This window comes from Molossus molossus, unplaced genomic scaffold (genome assembly GCF_014108415.1).
Source record: "Molossus molossus isolate mMolMol1 unplaced genomic scaffold, mMolMol1.p scaffold_m16_p_17, whole genome shotgun sequence".
Lineage (NCBI taxonomy): Eukaryota > Metazoa > Chordata > Mammalia > Chiroptera > Molossidae > Molossus > Molossus molossus.
In genome coordinates this window covers 32,601,976-32,622,594 of record NW_023425352.1, presented here as the reverse complement: position 1 = coordinate 32,622,594, position 20,619 = coordinate 32,601,976, and the positions used below count along the sequence as shown (strand labels likewise).

The 20,619-nt window shown below is 36.0% G+C and overlaps 1 protein-coding gene across 12 annotated transcripts in view; it reads left to right on the top strand.

The window, feature by feature from the left end:
- KIF20B (kinesin family member 20B) overlaps nucleotides 1-20,619 on the top strand; it is a 101,824-nt gene that overhangs the window by 59,748 nt on the left and 21,457 nt on the right. For 6 of the 12 annotated variants that reach the window (XM_036265284.1, XM_036265282.1, XM_036265278.1 and 3 more), the window contains 9 exons: nucleotides 1,698-1,853; nucleotides 6,487-6,663; nucleotides 7,905-8,012; nucleotides 9,860-10,057; nucleotides 10,838-10,906; nucleotides 12,822-12,923; nucleotides 13,481-13,631; nucleotides 17,210-17,352; nucleotides 18,686-18,778. In XM_036265284.1, the coding sequence (XP_036121177.1) occupies nucleotides 1,698-1,853; nucleotides 6,487-6,663; nucleotides 7,905-8,012; nucleotides 9,860-10,057; nucleotides 10,838-10,906; nucleotides 12,822-12,923; nucleotides 13,481-13,631; nucleotides 17,210-17,352; nucleotides 18,686-18,763 (1,182 nt within the window). In that variant the 3' untranslated portion in view covers nucleotides 18,764-18,778. Of the gene's footprint in view, nucleotides 1-1,697; nucleotides 1,854-6,486; nucleotides 6,664-7,904; nucleotides 8,013-9,859; nucleotides 10,058-10,837; nucleotides 10,907-12,821; nucleotides 12,924-13,480; nucleotides 13,632-17,209; nucleotides 17,353-18,685; nucleotides 18,779-18,954; nucleotides 18,982-20,175; nucleotides 20,233-20,619 lie in introns of those variants that run through there. The other 6 variants (XM_036265283.1, XM_036265277.1, XM_036265274.1 and 3 more) reach the window with 5 other exon arrangements.

Genomic DNA, 20,619 nt, shown 5'->3' with positions numbered 1-20,619 from the left:
GGAAAATTATTTTGATTATTGTAAATCTTTTCAGTATGTAATTGTTAAGTTGGAAAAGAACAGAGGTGTATATCTGGACACTTGGACATATTTGAAACCATACTGTATAGAAGATATTCTGTTTAGTGTTTGTATTTTTTTCCATGTTCAACTAACATACTGTGTATAGAATACATGTGAGGGGAATATGTTTTTAATGAGATTTTCCAAATACTGTTTAAAATTTTGTACATTAGGAGTTGCATTCATAACTAGATTTGAGAATGATTAAAACATAATAATGATTTTGAAAAGTTAGCTGCCTCTAAATTATTTTCTTCAATTCAGGCTGAATGTAATCAGATGCTGAACAAATACAAAAAAATGTTACTTTCTTTTGTAACTGTTCATTATGTATTCTAGAATTTACCCTCTCCATTGTGAAAACTCCAAGTAAATGCTCTATTAACTATGAAAAAATACATTAACTATATTGAGAATGTTTATATTAAGGAGTATTGGAATGTTTGCATTGCTCTCGAGTGATATAATCACATATCTCAGATGATAACATTTGTAATTCTGAAATGGACTGCCATAGTTCATCTAATACAGTTGTTTTAGAAGTTCTTAAAACAGTAGGATATATATTTTAAAGTGGTGTTTTGTTTTTGTTTATTTGAATTTTGAATGTATAAATTAGATGCCTTTGAACCACTTTGAAAATTACTGGTCATCTATATTCTCTGTCCAGCTGTTCTCAGTGATCCTTAAACTAATAAATGTCCTATTGTACAAGTTATTATTATTTTTAATCTTCATCCAAGGATATATTTCCATTTATTTTCAGATAGAGTGGGAAGGGGAGAGAGAGAGAGAGAGAAAGAGAGAGCGAGAGAGAGACGGACAGACATCAATGTAAGAGAGATGCTCTGATTGGTTGCCTCCCGCACGACCCCAACAAGGGTCAGGGACTAAACCGCAGTCAAGGTTTGTGCCCTGGACCAGAACTGAACCCAATGACTCTTTGGTCCATAGGCTGACACTCTAACCACCGAGCCAAACCGGCCAGGGCACACAAGCTATTCTTTATTTGACATCTTATGTACCCAGGAATATTTTATTTTTGGAACCATACAATTAGAAATGACCATCAAGTATTTTTTTCTCCTGGCATTTAGGAAGACTTTGGTCTTTGTAGCTCTTTCAAGAATTAAAAAAATACATATTTTTTTTATTGATTTTTTTTTTTTAGAAGGGAAGGGAGAGAGAGATAGAAACATTGATGTGAGAGAGAAACATCGATTGGCTGCCTCCTGCATGCCCCCTACTGGGGATCGAGCCCGCAACCCAGGCATGTGCCCCGACGGGAGATAGAACCAGGACCTTTCAGTCCATGGGATGATGCTCAATACACTGAGCCACACTGGCCGGGCTCTTTCAGGAATTTAATATTTATTTCTTCTTGTGCTCACTGATTAAAGTCTTTAAATAATGAACTTCTTAGCAAAGTGAAGTTTATAAGGGAAATACTGCTCAGGAAAACAAACCAACAGTGTTCATTTTATAAGCTGAAATAAACGGATCTTGTCACTGTTAAAAGAAAAACAATTTTAAGTTTTTAAAAAGGTAAAAAGTGGGTTTTATGAAAAGGGTATAAAAATAAGTTTTTGACTACTTAATCATGTGATAATTATTTGTACTGATTTTATATAAAGGAATCTGAACAGAAATATAAATCTGATAGAAAGAAATGGTTAGATGAAAAAATGATGCTGATCACTCAAGCAAAAGAAGCTGAGACTCTACGAAACAAAGAAATGAAAAAATATGCTGAAGACAGAGACCGTGGTTTAAAGCAACAAAATGAAGTGGTCGGTAGCAATTATGCTTTCTCTTTAATGTATTTCACCTGCTGTTTTTGGTTTGTTAAATTTATCTCTGGGATTCTTATCTGTCTCTATATGGTTGACTGTTTTCTTTCTTTCTGTTTTTAAAGCGAGCTTTTCTATTTGTATTGTGAATCAAAAAAGGGCTGTATAATAAACCTGACAAGCTGGGGTGGGGGTGAGGGGATGCACATGGCAGGCCTGACAAGCTCAGTGACTAAGCAACCACACAGGATGCTCTGATCACAAATTCCTAACTGAGCAGGCCATGGTGGGTAGTCACATCCTAGGCCCATAGCTTCCTTAGCAAAGTTCAATCTCTAAGTGAGTTCTGTCCATTGTTCTTATGCATCTAGGATAACAAACCTTTGAAGTGTCAGAGTAATTTTTTTCTAGACCCCTTGAAGGCACAGTTGCAGGCACCAGAGTGTAAGACCATCAGAGCAGGAGACCACAGAACCCTCGGTTGTTATCTTGTTCCCTGCATACTATCTCTATGTGCTGTGTATGTTAATTATTAACATTCCCGTACCCACTAATGTAAAAGAAGTGTGTATTCCCATTTTGCTTTTTATTTAATCCTAGAAATTTCCATGCTTTGCTTTCTCCTATCTCCTTAATCTACCACAGTGGATTTCATGTAACCTTCCTTACATTTTCTCCTTTGACTCTAATGAGTAAAAGGAACTGCAAAACTGCCATTCTCCTGAGCATTTTCTCAATCTGTTGAGTTCTTGCTTCTGGGCATGCCCTCAAAAATCTGGCTCAAATAAACTCTTATAAAACTTTTCTATAGGTTTGGACATTCTTTCTTGGACAATAAGAAGACTCTTCTGGCCCTGGCCGGTTTGGCTCAGCGCTTGGAGTGTGGGTCTGTGGACCAGAGAGTCACTAAGGGCGTGTACCAAAAAGAAAAGAAGACTCTCTGTCCCATTTTATCTTGAAGTTCACTTATGTTCTTATTTTAAATGTTTTTCATCCTCTAAAGCAAATTGGGAAATGCCTAATTACATTTTTATCGAGATACAGAACTTAAAATTTATTCCTTTTGACGGTCACAGGGTTATCCCTACTGCATTGTGAAGCTTTTCCCCCCACATTTTGAACTGGGCATTCTACTAACTTGGTGTGTCTATTTGATCTCATATGCTAATTTTATCAGTACGTTTAAAAAAGTTAACTAAATAATTTCCAGTAGGCTATAGGTAGAAATAACTTTCAGTTTTGCCTAGCTTTTTGTCCTACAGCAATTCTGTCTTAGCTTGTTTTATTTCCTCCTGTTTAACTGACAATTTAGTCTATTTGACACCCAGTGTTGCTAATCAAAAAACAGTTAAAAGGCATCATTGATCTTAGGGAAACTACTGAGCAACATAGTAACATTATCTTTAAATGAAAAACTGGTTCTCTATTTACAATAATAGTACCTTGGTAGTATGACATTGTTGTCTGTTGGTATTGCCTTTATGACAGAATTTTACTGATAACAGCTAAACTTTTCAGGGAAGACAGTAATGCTAATTTTCAATAAATAAAAATGATTTTCCACTGATTTTTAAAAACATTTTTGCTTCTTATTTTCAAATCATTTTATTTATTAAAAAGTTGCAAAACTAGTACAGAGAATTCCTGTATACCCATCACGCAACTTCTGATGTTGCATCTTACTTAATTGTGTAGTGATCAAAATCAACAAATTTATATTATTATATCACAGTTAGCTAAATCATGGGCTTTATTAGAATATTACCCATTTTCCTATACACCCCCCCCCCCGGTCTAGGATCTAATCTAGGGTTTTGCATATTTAGTTGTCATGTTTTCTTAGAGTCTTGACTTTTTTTGTCATATGCCAAATCATGTGAGACTAATACTTGTCATTGCTACAGTTCTGAGGTAGCAATATATTTCTTTTTTAAAATATTTTTTCTTTATTCATTTTACAGAGAGAGGAAAGGAGAGAGAGAGAGAGAAGCATTGATGAGACAGAACATCGATTGGCCACCTCCTGCATGCTCCCCACTGGGGATTTGGCCCACAACCTGGGCATGTGCCCTGATCGGGAATCGAACCAGCGACCTCTTGGTGCATGGGTCGACACTGAATCACTGAGCCACACCAGCTGGGCTGAAGTGGCAATATATTTCATTGCATGTACCAATTCTGCAAGATTGGAGGAGTACCTTCAGGAAGTGTTAGGAGGAGTACCTTCAGGAAGTGTTAGGTTGAGTGGGATTCTGATGCTGCATTTATCATAACAGGAAAGGTTGTTGCTGGTTCTCTGTTTCTGTCCCACAGCCCAACAAGCCATTCTGGGTAATAATAAGATGCAAGAAGTGAAACTAAAACTGTTGGCTCTCATAATCGCTCTAATTCCAAACCAGGAATGGGGCCACTTTCTTTTTGTAGTTAGTCGACCCTCTGGCAGCAACACCAGCAAGTAAAGCTACTTCGAATTGTTAATCTTAGAGAAAGCTAGCTTCTTCCTTTTTCCTAAGTATTTCTTTACAATTATTGTGAAGCCAACAACAACTTAACTACCACCCAGTTCAAGAAATACAAACATTGCTGTCACCATCAAGGCCCTGTCTTCTGTTTATTTTCCAGTGGTACTATCTATTCTGTCTTTAAATGTTCTAGTTTAATACCTTAGTTTTGACTATTTTGAATTTTATATAAATGTAAATATATAGGATACATTTGTTTGTGCCTGGCTTTTGTTCACATAGTATGTTTGTCAAGATCATCAGTGTTGTTGCATATAGCTAGAGTTAGTCTATTTTCATTGCTGAGTATTTTAGCACATGATGATACCATAGTCAATTCATTTACATGTTGAAGACGTGTGGATTATTATTTCTTGTGTGAGGCTATTGAGTAAATTCTATAAACATTTCAACATTTTCTTTAGTGCACATGTGCATGTATTTCTGTTACATATTTAGCTAAGAATAGAATGGCTAGCTAAATCATATGTGGAACTGTAGTAGAATGCCACACTGATCTTCAAAGTGTCATCGGAAAGGGACTGGGACTAAGGCAGGTCTGCCCTAGCATAGTCTGGAATGTATGGGTTCTTGACTTTGTTCAAGGAAGATTTCATGGCATGGGTCCAGGTGATTTTGAGAGTACCTTATTAAAGCTGGGGACAGTGAAACAAAGGAAGGGCTTTTTGATATGTAAGAGTTGCTTATACTTTCTGGACAGGAGCCCCTTGTCTGTAATGTGTTGTGAGTACCTACCTTCTTTCCATTTCTAGTTTACTTTTTTATTCTTTTACTACTTTTTCATGAAGAGTATAATTTCTTGAACTTATTTTAGCTCAAATGAACCTCAAGAACGTGTATTTTCTTATGTTCTATTTAGGATTTTACCTTTCATATTTAGATCCTAGAATTGATTTTTGTGTTGGAGTGAGATAGGGGTGAAGGGAAAAAGAGTTTGCCACTCCAAACTATGTCTCTTTGGCTATTAGTTATTTTAGGCTTCTAGTTAATTTTAGGAAACAAAAGCAAGAGACAGTTGATCTATGTTTCTCTCCCACATCTATGCTTCTCTCTCGACCTTGCTCTCTCCCTTTCTCTCTCTCTAAAATCAATTTATAAAAAACATTTAAAATAGACTTATAGATGTGGAAGTTAAAAAAATTTTAAGATCTTTTTTAGGTTTATTTGGGGAGAATTGACATTTTTTAAAAATGTTTTTATTGATTTTTTTAGGGAGAGAGAGATAGAGACATCGATGTGAGAAACATCGATCAGCTGCCTCCTGCACACACCCCACAGGGGATCGAGCCCACAACCTGGTCATGTGCCCTGACCAGGAATCAAACCGGGACCTCTCAGTCCACAGGACGACACTCATTCCACTGAGCCATGCCGACCGGGCGAGAATTGACATCTTAAAAATAATGAGTTTTTGATCCTTGGACAGATTATTTCTCTGTTTATTTTAAGTGTTCTGAAATTTCTTTCAGCAGTGTTTCACGGTTTTTCATATTTAGGTCTTGCACATATTTTTTAAATTTTCATTTCTCTATTTGTTGCCGTTCATTTTGTCACTTGTTTAACTGTATTTTTTAAAAAAGTATGTTTTCATTGAATTTTTTTTTGTTAAGAGAGAAGGGAGAGGGAGAGAGAGAGAAATATTGATGAGAGAGACACATCAGTTGGCTGCCTCATGCACACCCTGTACTGGGGATCGAGCCCATAACCCCGGCATGTGCCCTGACCAGAAATTGAACTGGTGATTTCTTGGTTTATGGGTCGATGCTCAACACTGAGCCACACTGGCCGGGCTGATTTACTGTATTTTATCCTCTTGTTTCTCAGTAATGATATTAGTTTCAGAGTTATAATTGTTTATTGAAAGAAGTTACCAATAAGCTGATTTTTGGAATCAGATGGTCTAGGGGTAAATAACAGCATGTGGACATTAAATATATCTAAAGGCATGTGTTTTGTTTTACAAATACAGTAAGTAGTCTCTCTAGATTATGTAATTTGTTATGCATCTTGTTCACAGTTATTTTTATTGTGTTACAATAGAATTTCAAAAAAATTTTCAATACATAATGTTTCAAGATATACTTTAACATTTTTCTCTAATTCCTGGTTAGGAAATACTTACAGCACAGCTGGCAGAGAAAGATAATAACCTTCAAAAGTGGCGAGAAGAACGGGATCAGCTGGTCGCAGCGTTAGAAATACAGCTGAAAGCACTGATTTCCAGTAACTCTCAGAAAGATAACGAAATCGAACAGTTGAGAAGGATCACATCAGAGGCTTCTAAAACAGTCAGTAGAATCTTCTTTTATGCTTTTTAAAAAAATTGAACGTAGAAATTTTTCACAATTGTTTAACTATAAAGGTTAAAAAAGGAAGTTTCAGTAGATCAGCGGGGAATCAGACTTTGAAAAATTATATGGATATTTTTCAAGAATTTTGAGTTTTTATAGAGTTTATTATTATAATTGGTTCAGAGATAATGTTGTCTTCCTAAATAGAGTTTGAAAAGTAATTGAGAGCATTTGTGAAAAACAACTAGCACAGTTCAGTTTCTACGTCAGTGGAAGTCAGTACATGCTGTTGTCCCCACATTTTAATTCAATAGAATCTTTCTTATTTGATAGTTCTGGGTAGGTGACAGAAAGAAGTGTTGACTTTTTATTTTGATGGCAGTGATGAGAAGGCACACATCAGAATTTATCAAGTTTAAAAATGTAATCTAATACTTATTAATTTTTTTTTCAATCCTCACCCAAGGACACTTGTTTGTATTTATCTTCAGATAGAGCTGGAGGGAGAGAGGGGGCAAGAGGGAGAGAGAGAGAAACACTGATGTGAGAGACACATCTACTGGTATCCACCCACATGACCCCAACTGGGGCCGGGAACAAACTGCAACTGAGGTACGTGCCCTTAGCAAGACCAAACCCAGCTCTGGTCCATGGGCCAATGCTCTAACCGCTGAGCCCAACTGGCCAGGGCTCTAATACTTCTTTATAGATCCCTTAAGTAGGGTTTAGGAATATGACTGAGAAAGTGGTATGAACAGTGTAGTGTCTAGCAGGAAAGGTTTAGTTTTCAGTATGGTCTTTTCTACTGTAATGCTATAGTTGCATTTCTAAGACACTAGTTTTAAAATTGTTTTATCAAGGTTCAAATCCCAACTCAGTACAGGCCTTGGCTATGTCATTTTCTATTTCATCTGGAAAGTAGGAATAATGGTTCTTGACAAATCTAACTCAAAGGTTACAATGAAAGTAAAATGAAAGAGTATATGTAAACACCTTGGAATTTGAAAGTAATCTTTCGAATTCTCTTTATATCAAATTCAGAAGAGGATGGAGAATTGTCTAGCCTCTCCTGGGTCTCCGAGGATGGAAGAGAGGAGGGAAGAGAGTTAAGTGGTCGTTGAATAAGTCTTTGATTACTTCCCGTTTAGTCCACTCAGATCTTGATATTCTGTTCTTTAGGTGAAGTGTTTTAGTTTATTTTCAGTTACAATGACTTGTTGCTTTAATATTTACTTTAGGAAAAAGAAACCAGGCTTAGCAAGCCCAGACATATGAGTTCAACAGACCTTGGAGTTGAAACTGAACCTCAGTCAACAAGTTTTGAAATTGCCAGCAATGAAGTAGAGGTAGGCATTTGGTAACACAGTCCACCTTTTTACTCTCTTTACATGACCATTAATCATCAAATAAGAAAAGCAAATATAATTTAATCCATTATTGTAGGTACTTTGCTGTACAATTAGCTATATATTCTTTCTGCTGTGGGAAAGAAAGCTAAAGGCTTCTGAGTAGAGGTGAGATTCTTTTAAGAGATTAGGTCTCCAAATATTAATCTCCTCTAAAAATAATATTGATCTCAAATAAGAGATATGTTAATATAAACAAACTTGTTGGTCAGTTTAGAAAATCCCACATAAAAAGGCAGGGATGATTATTGGCCCTTCTGAGAGGTCTTTTGAATTAGTATTTTAGTAAATAGTATCTTCTTAAAATTATACCCACTTAATAACTTTGACACCAAATCTCAATAACTCACAATGAATTTCCATAATTTGTAGTGAGTTTAGGATTCTGTGAATCTGGATAATATAGAGATCCTCAGATTTTATATGAAGTAGATAAAAATTTTATGCATTTAAAGTTTTGAAGATAAAATTCTTCAAAACAATTTTTTACACATTTATTGGGAGCATGTGTTGGGAACCTCGCTAAATACTGAGAATATAAACATAAATAAGGAATGATTGCCATCCTCAAGGAGGAAAGAATCTATTAAGACAGATACATAAATGACCAACCACTGTGTTTGACTTTACCTTTTGAGCTAACTGTTGTGATCACAGTACTAAGAAGAAACACTGACTGAGGAAGATATGATAAATGTTGCCCAAGTGATTGTGGATGTGGATTAGCGAAGTTAACGTCATCCAGGGTCATGAGGGTGACTAGAATTTTGCCAAGCAGAGAACAAGAAGAGAAGGGCATTTTAATCTAGGGAAATAACCTGAGCCATTTCTTTTCAGATAATTAGTACTGACCTTAGGGACCACTGCAGATCACACTATTTGTAGAAAAGATTGAAGTTGATCCACGGACAAGATTAATTCTTGATTGCACAGGCAATCACATATGGAACATTTCTTTCTGTATAAATTTATGTATGCTGTCCTAAAACCTCTTGATTGCAATTTTCTACTAAGAACTCTAGCAGTTATTGTGTACTTGATAGTTTTGGAGAATGGTATTATTAGGCTTTTTGCATATTGTCTTGCCTTCATGAAATCGACATGTTCAATTGTGCTGAAATTCTAAAATGATTCATTCACAGAGCTGATTTGGGGAGGTCATATATATGGCTCTCCCTGTGGCTTGGGCTTCTTACAGCACAGTGGCTAGATTCTGAAGCCAGGCATTTTGAGGAGGGGAGAGTACCCTATAAGTTAGTGTTCCAAAAATATAGGGTGGAAGTTACAAGGCTTCTTATGATTGAGCCTCAAAAGAACCAGGATGTTATTTCCTATTGGTCGTAGAAGTCACTAAGGCCAGCTCAGATTCACAGAAAGAATGAAACTCCATCTCTCATTGGGAAGAGTAGCAAAGAATTTGCAGCAAACTTTAAACAACTATAAACTGGGTACTTATTAAAAATTCTAGACTCTTGGAAAGTTCTGATTTTGTAGGTTTGTGATAGGGTCCGAGAATCTTTTAAACAAATTCTCTAGATAATTCTTAGGCTCATACTGGGAAATACTGATCTGTTAGTTTTCTTTGATTTTAATGTACCATGTATAAGCTTGGAGAAGGTGGATGGTAATCCAATCTCTGTCCTTGCTCTGGCAAATTTAATCCAAGCACACTTTTTATCTTTTCTAATTCATTGTCTTTAATAGGTATTTGAGAGACTTAATTCTTTGCGATTTATTAAATTATATTCTGCAAGTAAGATTTGTTTTTGTTTTTAATTCTATTGTAGGATGAATTTGTAGTCCTTGACTCTTGTGAAGTGTCAACAGAAAATAATCAAACTACTCGATTTCCAAAACCTGAGTTAGAGATTCAATTTACACCTTTGCGGCCAAACAAAATGGCAGTGAAGCACCCTGGTTGTACCTTACCAGTGACGGTTAAGATTTCAAAGGCTCGAAAGAGGAAGAGTAATGAAATGGAGGAGGTAAATACTTAACTGATGAGTGAATTTAACAAGCAAACATGATTATTATTGAGCTCAGTTATAATACATAGTTAAACTCTGTTACACTGCCCTCCTATTCATAAGCACTGCTGTTAAGAGACCCAAGTCATAGTTTATGACATAGTCTATACTCTTTAACAATATCACTGTAGTTTAATAGTCCTTCAAACAAAACTGTCATGGATATTAAAATATATAGCTTATCCCTGTCTCAGTGAAGTTGTGTTAAGTGAAATGGTGGTGGGTTTTATTGGAGAGCTATTTCAGTGTATCCTGTTCCAGCTAGTCACTTTTCCCTCAGTGGAAGAGAAAAATGGGTGATAAAGAAATTAGAGAAACTGAAATGGCTGTCTTGCTTGAGTATAATCTTTGTTATTTAACTAAAATCTTAGGTCTCTGTTGTCATAACTCTGTATGGTTTCTTTTAGAAGAGAAATTCTTTTTCTAACAGCCAGTATATTAAAAATTGGACCTCTAATTAGTGATAGGCTAAAAACTGTTTACTTCTTCTTATTGCAGCCTTCTGATTGTAGGGCTATCAAATTCTCTACCGTGTCATATAAACTTTCTGACCCTCAGTTTCCTCCTTTTGGAAGTAAAAGAATGATATGCTTAGTTTTTGTTCCACAAGTCATAGATAGGTAATAAATGATAATGTTTATTTTAAAAGTAACTTGTTTTAAGTTTAAAACTAATTATAAGCTCTCTAGCACAATAACTTTATCTTCAACATTTTTTTTTTTTTTTACACCTTTAAAGAGTACTATATTTTCAAGCTGGTGGAAGAGCAGAAATAGTATTAACCATACTCCTGAGGCTCTCTGTCAGGTAATAAATTTGTTAAATGAATGTTATTGAGTATATTTCTTGCTCTACCTAAAACACCTTTCAAGATTGTTTTGTAGAGACTTAGTTAGCTTTTATTCTATATTTAATTTGTGTTTAATACATTTTATACCATTAAAATACTAAGTATTTTAATTTTATCATCTCTGTTGACTTTTCCTTGATTTATTTATTCAAGGGAAAAGGAAACTTTGCTGTGTATGCAGAGGGCTAAAATATAATTATTCACTTAAAAAAATGTTTTTATTGATTTTTTTTAGAGAGGAAGTTAGAGAGAGATAGAAACATTGATGTGAGAGAAACTTCTGTTGGCTGCCTCCTGCATGCCCCCTACTGGGAATCGAGCCTGCAACCCGGGCATGTGCCCTGACTGGGAATGGAACCAGTCCATGGGAGAGGACTCCATTGAGATTGATTCCTCTCAATCCACTGAGCTACACCAGCCGGGCCAATTATTCATTTTACTGTTGGTTTATACTCTCCTATGCACTACACGTGTATTTCAGAATAGATATAGATTGTTAGGTGAATCATGTAAAACTTACAAGTTGTAATTGATTTTGCCAGCTCTTCATTGCTGTAATAAATTGAGGTCCTCATGAAAATTTTATATACAGTGTTATATTCTGTTCCAGTGAAGACTCCAAAGCGCTCTTTATCAAACACTACAGGTGTGATGGAGTGACAGTCTGTCATCTTTGTTTGCTTCCCATGATGCCATCTGTCTTCCCCTTTAAGGAAGTCTGCTTCTTATGACCCTAATGGGTTCTACTTGGTGACTTGAATTCTGAGGTTCAGCCATGATCTTTTTTCTGCTTCTCTTCTTGCCTTTTTTTCCTTTTTTATGCTTATAATCTTTGTTATAACTAGGATTTTTACTAGTTCAGTTCAGTTAATAATAAATACTACAAAAGGCTTTTCCTAAGATGTCATGCCTATTTAGTAAGGAAGACAGAGTGTGTGTGTGTGTGTGTGTGTGTGTGTTTAATATGTTTTTTATTGATTTTTTTAGAGAAGGGAGAGAGGGATACTAACATCTGTGTGAGAGAGATACATTGATCAGCTGCCTCCTGCACACCCTGCACTGGGTGGGGGTCAAGCCTGCAACTAGGCATGTGCCCTGACCAGGAATCAAACCAGGACCTCTCAGTCCTTGGGGTGATGCTCATCCACTGAACGTGTGGGCCTGGCCAGAGTGTGTTTATTAATTTTCACATTTTGCCTGTGTTTATATTGAAGATTTTTATTTGTTTCTATTTTATTTTGTTTTCAGTGTTGCCAGATTTCACTTAGAGGTCTTAGACATGGATACTTTGCAGGATTTGGAAGTTGAGGAAAGGGCATATTGCTGTGCTGTATTTTAAAGACGAGGTTCAAATAAAAGACGTTCTCCCTCTCATCTTTTCCATTTAGCTCATGATTTTATTGTGTATGGTGTGTAAAAAAATACCTTCAATCATTTTGCATATATGCATGTATTAAATTATCATATTGTACAGCTTGAAGTTCTATATGTTATATGTCAATAATACTTCAATACTTCAAATGAAGTTGGGAAAAATTTATAACTTTCAGTCCGGGTTTCTCAACTTCAGCACTGTTGACATGTGGGACTAGATAATCTCTTTCTTTAGGAAGGCTGTCCTGTGTATCATAGGGGTGTTTAGCAGCATTCTGGCCTCTACCACTATTTGCCAATAAAACTCCACTTCCTCCAGCAATGTCAACCAAAAATATCTCCAGACATTGCCCATGTCCCCTGGGGTCAAAAATCATCCCTGGTTAAGAACCATTATCTTCCCCCTCCCCTCTTCGCCCCTTTCTCTCTTTCTTTTTGAGTCTACAGAAAGAAAATATTGTCACTAAATTAACCGGTGCTGAAATGTATTATCTTTAGGAATTGGTGAAATGTGAAAATAAGAAGAATACAACACCCAGAACTAATCTGAAGTCACCTGCTTCTGAGCATAGAAATTCTTCTGTTAAAAAGGAACAAACGGTTGGTCTTAATATGTCCAAAATTGGCCATTTTAATGTTATATTTATAAAGTAGAAGATGAAATTAAAGATGTCAAATTTTATTAGTAATTTTCCAGTTTTGTCCAATTATAACTCATTTGTCTTCCATTTCTATTCATCTGATTCAGCTTAGAATGTTAGCATATGGCCAGTAGCAGTCACTTCTTAATGTGTTCACTTCTCAACATAGCACTGCCTGTCACACTCACTTTGCCCTTTCCTGGCCCTTTCATCCTCTTTGTATTCTTTTTTAATCCTCACTGAGGATATGTCCATTGATTTTTAGAGAGAGAGAAAGGGGGAGAGGGGGGAGAGAGAAAGAGAAAGAGAAACACCAGTTGGCTGCCTGCCGTATGTGCCCCAACTGGGAATAGAACTGGCAACATTTTGGTGCATGGGACTGGGCTCCCTCATGTTTTTAATTGCAAATTTCCTGAGAATTCATAACCTGAGTCTGGCCTGTTTAATTCAACTGTGGCTGTTATATTTCCTTCTAACTGTTCTCATCAACAATAACAAAAAATGTTTGTTTATTAGGTTACCACACGACCATCATCTCAGAAAACATATTCTTTACGGAGTCAGGCATCTGCAGTTAATGTAAACTTGGCCGCTAAGAAAAAAGAAGGAACGCTGCAGAAATTTGGAGACTTCTTACAACGTTCTCCAACAATTCTTCAATCAAAAGGTTTGCAGAAAATTAATTAAATGCCCTTTATGTCCTAATATCTGATGGGTATACAAACTCAACAATTATTATATTTCAGGTGTACGCTGTCCTGTGTTAGGTACTGTGGGAGGAAACATGAAAGGATGACATGCCTAGGTGTTCAGTATGTAGTGAAGAAAGACCTACATTTAAGGAACTGTTCCAGAGCAGGCTGCTCAATGTAGTTATAGAGGTACAAGCAAAGTGCTGTGGTCGTGATGGAGGGAAATGAGCTATTCTAATTAGGGGCTATGGGAAGATTTTATAGAAGATGTGAAATTTAACTTAGTATTGAAATGTTGGCAGGATTACACCTGCTAGAGATAATCACTGTTACTGTCATGGTATAATATCCTTCTAGTGGTTTTTTCTATGTATAGATAAATATTACCTACTCATATTTATCAAAACCATATACTTCCATAAATATCTATTGAGTTTAGTTGCTTAATGCTTTTTTCTTAGCCACATTAATACCTATGTGTTAATATATGCTTAGATGTGCACTCTGTGTACATCATACATAAACAAAAACATGCATATATATGTACACACACTTATACACAATCTATAAGAGAGGACAATTTGACAGAGGTGGAGTACCAGGAGAGTATAGGGAAGATGCAGGCCATCCCAGGTAGCAGTATGCTTCTGGCATGTAGACTGTGGAGAGATTACTGGGGAGGAGCGGACAGGTGGAGGAGTGGGTTTTCATGAGGTTACCTGAGTGGTAGCAATAGGATAAATTGGAGACTAGAGGTGAGGAGAATAGAGAAGGGTAGGGGCTATTAAGGCAGGGGACAGAAATGGACCCAAGGCAGTACGCTCAATTAATATTTGACAAAGGTGGCAAGAGCATACAGTGGAGTAAAGACAGCCTCTTTAATAAATGGTGTTGGGAAAATTGGACAGCTACATGCAAAAAAATGAAACTAGACCATCAACTTACACCATACACAAAAATAAACTCAAAATGGATAAAAGACTTAAATGTGACCCGTGAATCCATAAAAATTCTAGAAGAAAATGTAGGCAACAAAATTTCGGACATCATAAGGAGCAGAATTTTCACTGATACATCGCCTAAGGCAACAGAAATAAAGGAGAAAATGAACACATGGGACTACATCAAACTAAAAAGCTTCTGCACAGCAAAAGAAACAATCATCAAAATGGAAAGGCAACCCACTGTATGGGAGAACATCATTGCCAATGATGTATCAGATAAGGGGTTAATTTCCAATATATAGAGCGCTCATACAACTCCACAAAAGGAAGACAAAGAACCCAATTAAAAAATGGGCAGAGGAGCTGAATAGACACCTGTCCAAACAGGACATACAAATGGCCAAGAGACATATGAAGAAATGCTCAACATCACTAATCATCAGAGAGATGCAAATTAAAACAACAATGAGGTATCACCTCACACCTGTCAGAATGGCCGCCATCAACAAATCATCAAACAACAAGTGTTGGCGAGGGTGTGGAGAAAAGGGGACTCTAATACACTGCTGGTGGGAATGCAGACTGGTGCAGCCGCTATGGAAAACAATATGGTGCTACCTCAAAAAATTAAAAATGGAACTTGCATTTGACCCAGTGATCCCACTGCTGGGAATATACCCTAAGAAGCCTGAAACACCAATCAGGAAGAATATATGTACCCCCATGTTCATAGCAGCACTATTTACAATAGCTAAGATCTGGAAACAGCCCAAGTGTCCATCAGTAGACGAATGGATAAAAAAGCAGTGGTACATATACACAATGGAGTACTATGCAGCGGTAAGAAAGAAAGATCTCTTATCCTTTGAGACGACATGGAGGGACCTGGAAAGTATTATCCTAAGTGAAAGAAGCCAAGCAGAAAAAGACAAACACCACATGATCTCACTTATATACGGAATATAATGAACATAACAGTCTGAGGAATACAGTAGACCCAGACACATGGAAGTAGGGCACAGACTGACATCCCTCAGAAGAGGGGATGGGGGGTGGGGGGGTGGGAAGAGATAAACCACAGAACTTATATGCATGTATGCATGACCAATGGACATGGACAACTAAGCCGGGGACAGGGTGGAGGGGGGGTGGGGTGGGGGATGCCAATGGGGTAAAAAGGTAAAATATCTGTAACAAAAAAATAAATAAAAATTCATAAAAAAAAAAGGCAGGGGACAGTTGAATTGATTCAGGTAGGCTGTGTAAATATACTTTCTGTAAAACTTACACAGAGGTTCCCAAACTTTCTTGATTCAAAATGCCTTTGAAACTCAGTAATCTTTTTATTGTGCTCCTGCACCTAAAGAAACACCTAGTAGTTCCATCTCTTTGGTACTTAAGACCAAACAACCACTGAAAATTCAGCTTCTGAAAAATCCAGGTTGCAGAGATGAGTCAGCATCAAAAGGAATGTAGTCAGTATCACTTTGAAATGGAACCACCTTGAGCTGTTGTCACTGTTAGTGTCCGAGCAGGCTGCTCAACATTGTCTCAGAGGGGAGAGTGGACCGGTGTTCCTGTGAGTTTGCTGCCACATGTCTCTGAGCAGTTTGGGGACTTCAAACTTACCAGATCAACTGTATATATATTTAAAAAAATACACACCCATGTATTTAGGTATAGTTTGCACAAGCATAGAAAATCTCTGGAGGGACAAATAGCAAATAGTTAAATGGAAAAATATGGAAAAGGAGTGGATGGGAGCTGGTGATTTCTCAGGTTTAACATCTTGCTTATTCTGTTGCTGTAAGTGGTTAAAAGCTCAAGTGTTACTTTTATTTGGCTTGTCTTAATTGGATACTCTGACACCTGGCAGGCAGCTCAGCTCTCTGAAGCTCAGCCTAGCCCTTGACAAGTAGGACCTTAATTTAGCATGTTTCCTTAAATGTTTTTACTGTTTTTTAAAAAATATAACTTACCTTATGGAGCTGGATTTTTTAATCCAGGAGTTTTCCCAAATGGAAATATATTTTTTATTAAAACCATTATGTGTCTGTTAAAATTTTAAAAATGTACAAAGAAATTTTAAAATTTCGATGCCACTTCCCAGAAGCAGTCAACTGTTAGCAATTTGCTATCTCTTACTGTGTGTGCGCGTGTGTGAGAGAGTGTGTTTTAACTGTGAGTAAAGGGCTCACAGTTACAAACTACCTTTACTTAATATTCCTGTGGACACGTTTACATGTGGGTACTGAGCTAGATCTGCCCCCTTATTTTCAGTGCTGCACGGTCCACTCTGTGTCCTGCTTCGTTGTTCACGTGGCCTAAACCTCTTGCAGGTCTTTAAAAATGCCCGAAGCTTACCATGGTACTATAATTTACTAGTCAAATGATAGTTTACTTATTTGTTTTTGCTCTTAATCCTTATTTCATGTGTTTATTAGGCATTTACTTTTTTTCTTTGTGAATTGTCTATTCATGTCCTTTGACCATTTATAAATTACAGTGTTTTGTTTTTTATTTGGTCTTTTATTTTTTTTATTAAGAATTTTAAACTTTTGCAGTTAGAAAATTATTTCAGGATTTAACTAATATATATTTTTTCATAGCAAAGAAGATATTTGAAACTATGAGCTCTTCAAAGCTCTCAAATGTAGAAGTAAGTAAGGAAAATGTATCTCGACCAAAACGGGCCAAACGGAAATTATATACAAATGAAATTTCATCTCCTATTGATATATCTGGCCAAGTGGTAAGCTAATATTTCAGTTTTCTTAAAAGTAAAACTGTGTTATTTTAAATTCTGAAGTATTCATAGCATTTTGAATTTTATAATAGTTTGAATTTTTATTCTTTACATTAAATCTCTTAAAACATGCTTTAAATGTTATACTTTGGATATCAAATGTGTTAAATTTATGGTAATTAAATATAAATGTGACATTATTGCATACAAATTTATTCATTTGCATTTATAAACTAATCAGGAATTCTAATTCCATCGGTAGAATGATCACTGTTTAGTAATTTGCCTTTAACATCTATTTTTCCTGTTATCTCTATCACAGAGCTGTACAAATCTGGGCTTCAGTGTGCCTGGTAAAGATGCAGAACTGACACTCAGTCATTTCCTCCCACCTTCCCTCTAAGCCTTCCAGGTTCTATTGAGAAAACACTGTCGTTTGTCACCATGACTCTATGACTCATTCTCCTCACTCAGAACAGACTGTGCTGTTACAGGGAAAGTTCTAATTTTTTATCATGCTTACATTTGCCTAGTGGAGGAAAGTGAAAATAGAAAAGTAATTAAAGGAAAAGCCTTCAGCAGGAAATGGCCAAGAAAAATCAGGGAGTCTTTTTGCAACAGCAGCTATCAGATGTAGGATGGACACTTAAAAGCAAGTGGCAAAGAATGGGGTCAGTTAGGACATGCTATTAGAAGTGCTATTCCCTTCATCACTTTTCACCATCTGTCTGATTAGTACATAATTTCCTTCCTTGGCTGAAATTGTTTCTTTTTTTTAGTTGCAATATAATTCTCTTTCAACTTTGTTAAGTTATATAGTTGTTGCCATTAAAGATAATTTCTTAAAAATTGAGTCACCTGAATTTATTGATTTATTTTTAAAATATGTTTTTATCGAATTTTTTTTTTTTTTTAAAGAGAGAGAACAAGGGAGAGAGGGATAGAAACATCGATGTGAGAGAGAAACATCAATCGGCTGCCTCCTGAATGCTCCCTACCAGGTATCGAGCCTGAAGCCCTGACCGGGAATCAAACTGGAACCTCTCAGTCCATGGGATGATGCCCAGTCCACTGAGCGACACCAGCTGGGCTATGTCCTGAATTTGATACAGAACGTAGACTATTTTAATTCTAGAATTATATAGTGCTGAAATAATGTTTTACAAAATATATTACTTTAGGTATGCTTTTTTTTGGAAGAAGATAGTATACTTGTAGTCTAAGAACACAAAAAAAATATAATGTACCTATTATTTCAGTTAATAAGCACATGAACATATTTTACTAATTATAATAAACTTTTATTTTTATTTAAAAATTGTGTAATTGTTTATTTTAGATTTTGATGGATCATAGAGTGAAGGAAAGTGATCATCAGATTCTCAAACGACGACTTCGAACTAAAACAGCCAAATAAATCACTATGGAGGATGTCTTAATATAAATTTTATATTCATAATTATTGATACTTGCATCCTGACTTTAAAGATAGTTGTATATATTATGGTATTAAATCTCTCTGTATATACATTGCTGTTTTATACATAGTAATTTTAATTCAATAAAGAAAATAAGTCAACAATAAATTTACTTGTCTTCTTTTCTAAGGCTTTTTTATAATAGCTTCTTTTCAAACTTATGTATTGTTCTATTATCCCAGGCATGGGATCAGTGAGGATCCTAGGAAAGATATTATTTTTGTTTTACTAGACATAGACGCCACAGGTCAGTTATTTGGATTACTTATATTTAACAGTGTCTTATGAATTGTTTTTACTCTGTTAGGAAATGCCACTGATTTTATGTATCTGTTTGGATTACAGCTAAGATCCAGGGAGTAAGTGCGTACAGATCTCCTGTTGCCAAAATATGCACAGTAGTCCTCCCCATATCCACAGTTTTGCTTTTCTTGGTTTCAGTTACCTGGGTCAGCTATGGTTCAAAAATATTAAATGGAAAGTTTCAGAAATAAACAATTTCTAAGTTTAAAATTGTGCGCCATTCTGATTAGCGTCATGAAATCTCACACTGTCTTGTTCCATCTCACCCCATTCCACCTGGGTGTGACTCATCCCTTTGTCCAGCGTATTCATGCTGTATCCTCTCCTCGCCCATTAGTCCGTGGCCAGCTTGGTTATCAGATTGACTGTCATAGTACAGTGCTTGTGTTCAGTAACCCTTTTACTTAATGGCCCCAAAGTGCAAGAATAATGATTCTGGCAATTCAGATATGCCAAAGAGAAGCTGTAAAGTGCTTTCTTTAAATGAAAAGGTGAAAGTTTCAACTTGAAGAAAAAAATTGTATGCTGAGGTTGCTAAGATCTATGGTAAGAATGTAGGTCTTAGTGAAATTAAGAAGGCAAAAGAAGTTGCTAGTTTTGCTGTCACACCTCAAACTCCAAAAGTTTTGGCCATAGCGTGTGATCAATATGGATAAGGCATTGAATTTGTGGCGGAAGGCATGAACAGAAAACGTGTTCCGGTTGACAGCAACATTTGCGTCAGAAAGCACTGAGCCTGTATACAAAGCTTTCAGCAAGGGGTCTCCTGAAACGAGCGGCCACATCCACGTAACTTTCATTACAGTATATTGTTATACCTGTTCTAGTTTATTAAATTGTTGTTAATCTCTTACTGTGCCTAATTTATAAATTAAACTTCATAGGCATGTATGTAGGAGGTAAACATATATTTTGGGTTTGGTACTCTCCATGGTTTTAGGCATCAACTGGGCTCTTAGAGCAGATAAGGGGAACTACTGTAGATGCATAATTTAGAAAAATATCCTATTTTTATAATCTAATGGAGTTGGCTTTCTTATTTTTCCAGGACACAGAAGATCAGAAGCAGAAAGTTACAAAAAGGAGATAGCATTTAGAGGCCAAAAGTATTGATAGTTAGAAAAGGTAGAATTTTAGACCTGCAAGGATCTTGGAAATGCATTTTGTTCATTTTATGGATGAGAAAACAAACCTATAAAATTTACTTTCTCTAGATTATACAGCTAAAATAAGTTGAGCTTTTGTTTAAAAAACAAAACAACAAGGGGCAAAAACCAAACACGCCTCAAGAATTGTTGCCAAATGGAGCTTTTTAATCTAAGAGCAAATATATATCTAAAACCTAAAGACTTTATTGTATTTTAACATTGTTTACTTTATTAAATGATGACCTTAAATCAGGAAGAGTAATTATCTTTGGTGTCTTTAGGAGATAATACCATGTTTAGGGGAAAGACCATCAAAATAGTTAATTATGTAATCTCTTTAAGCA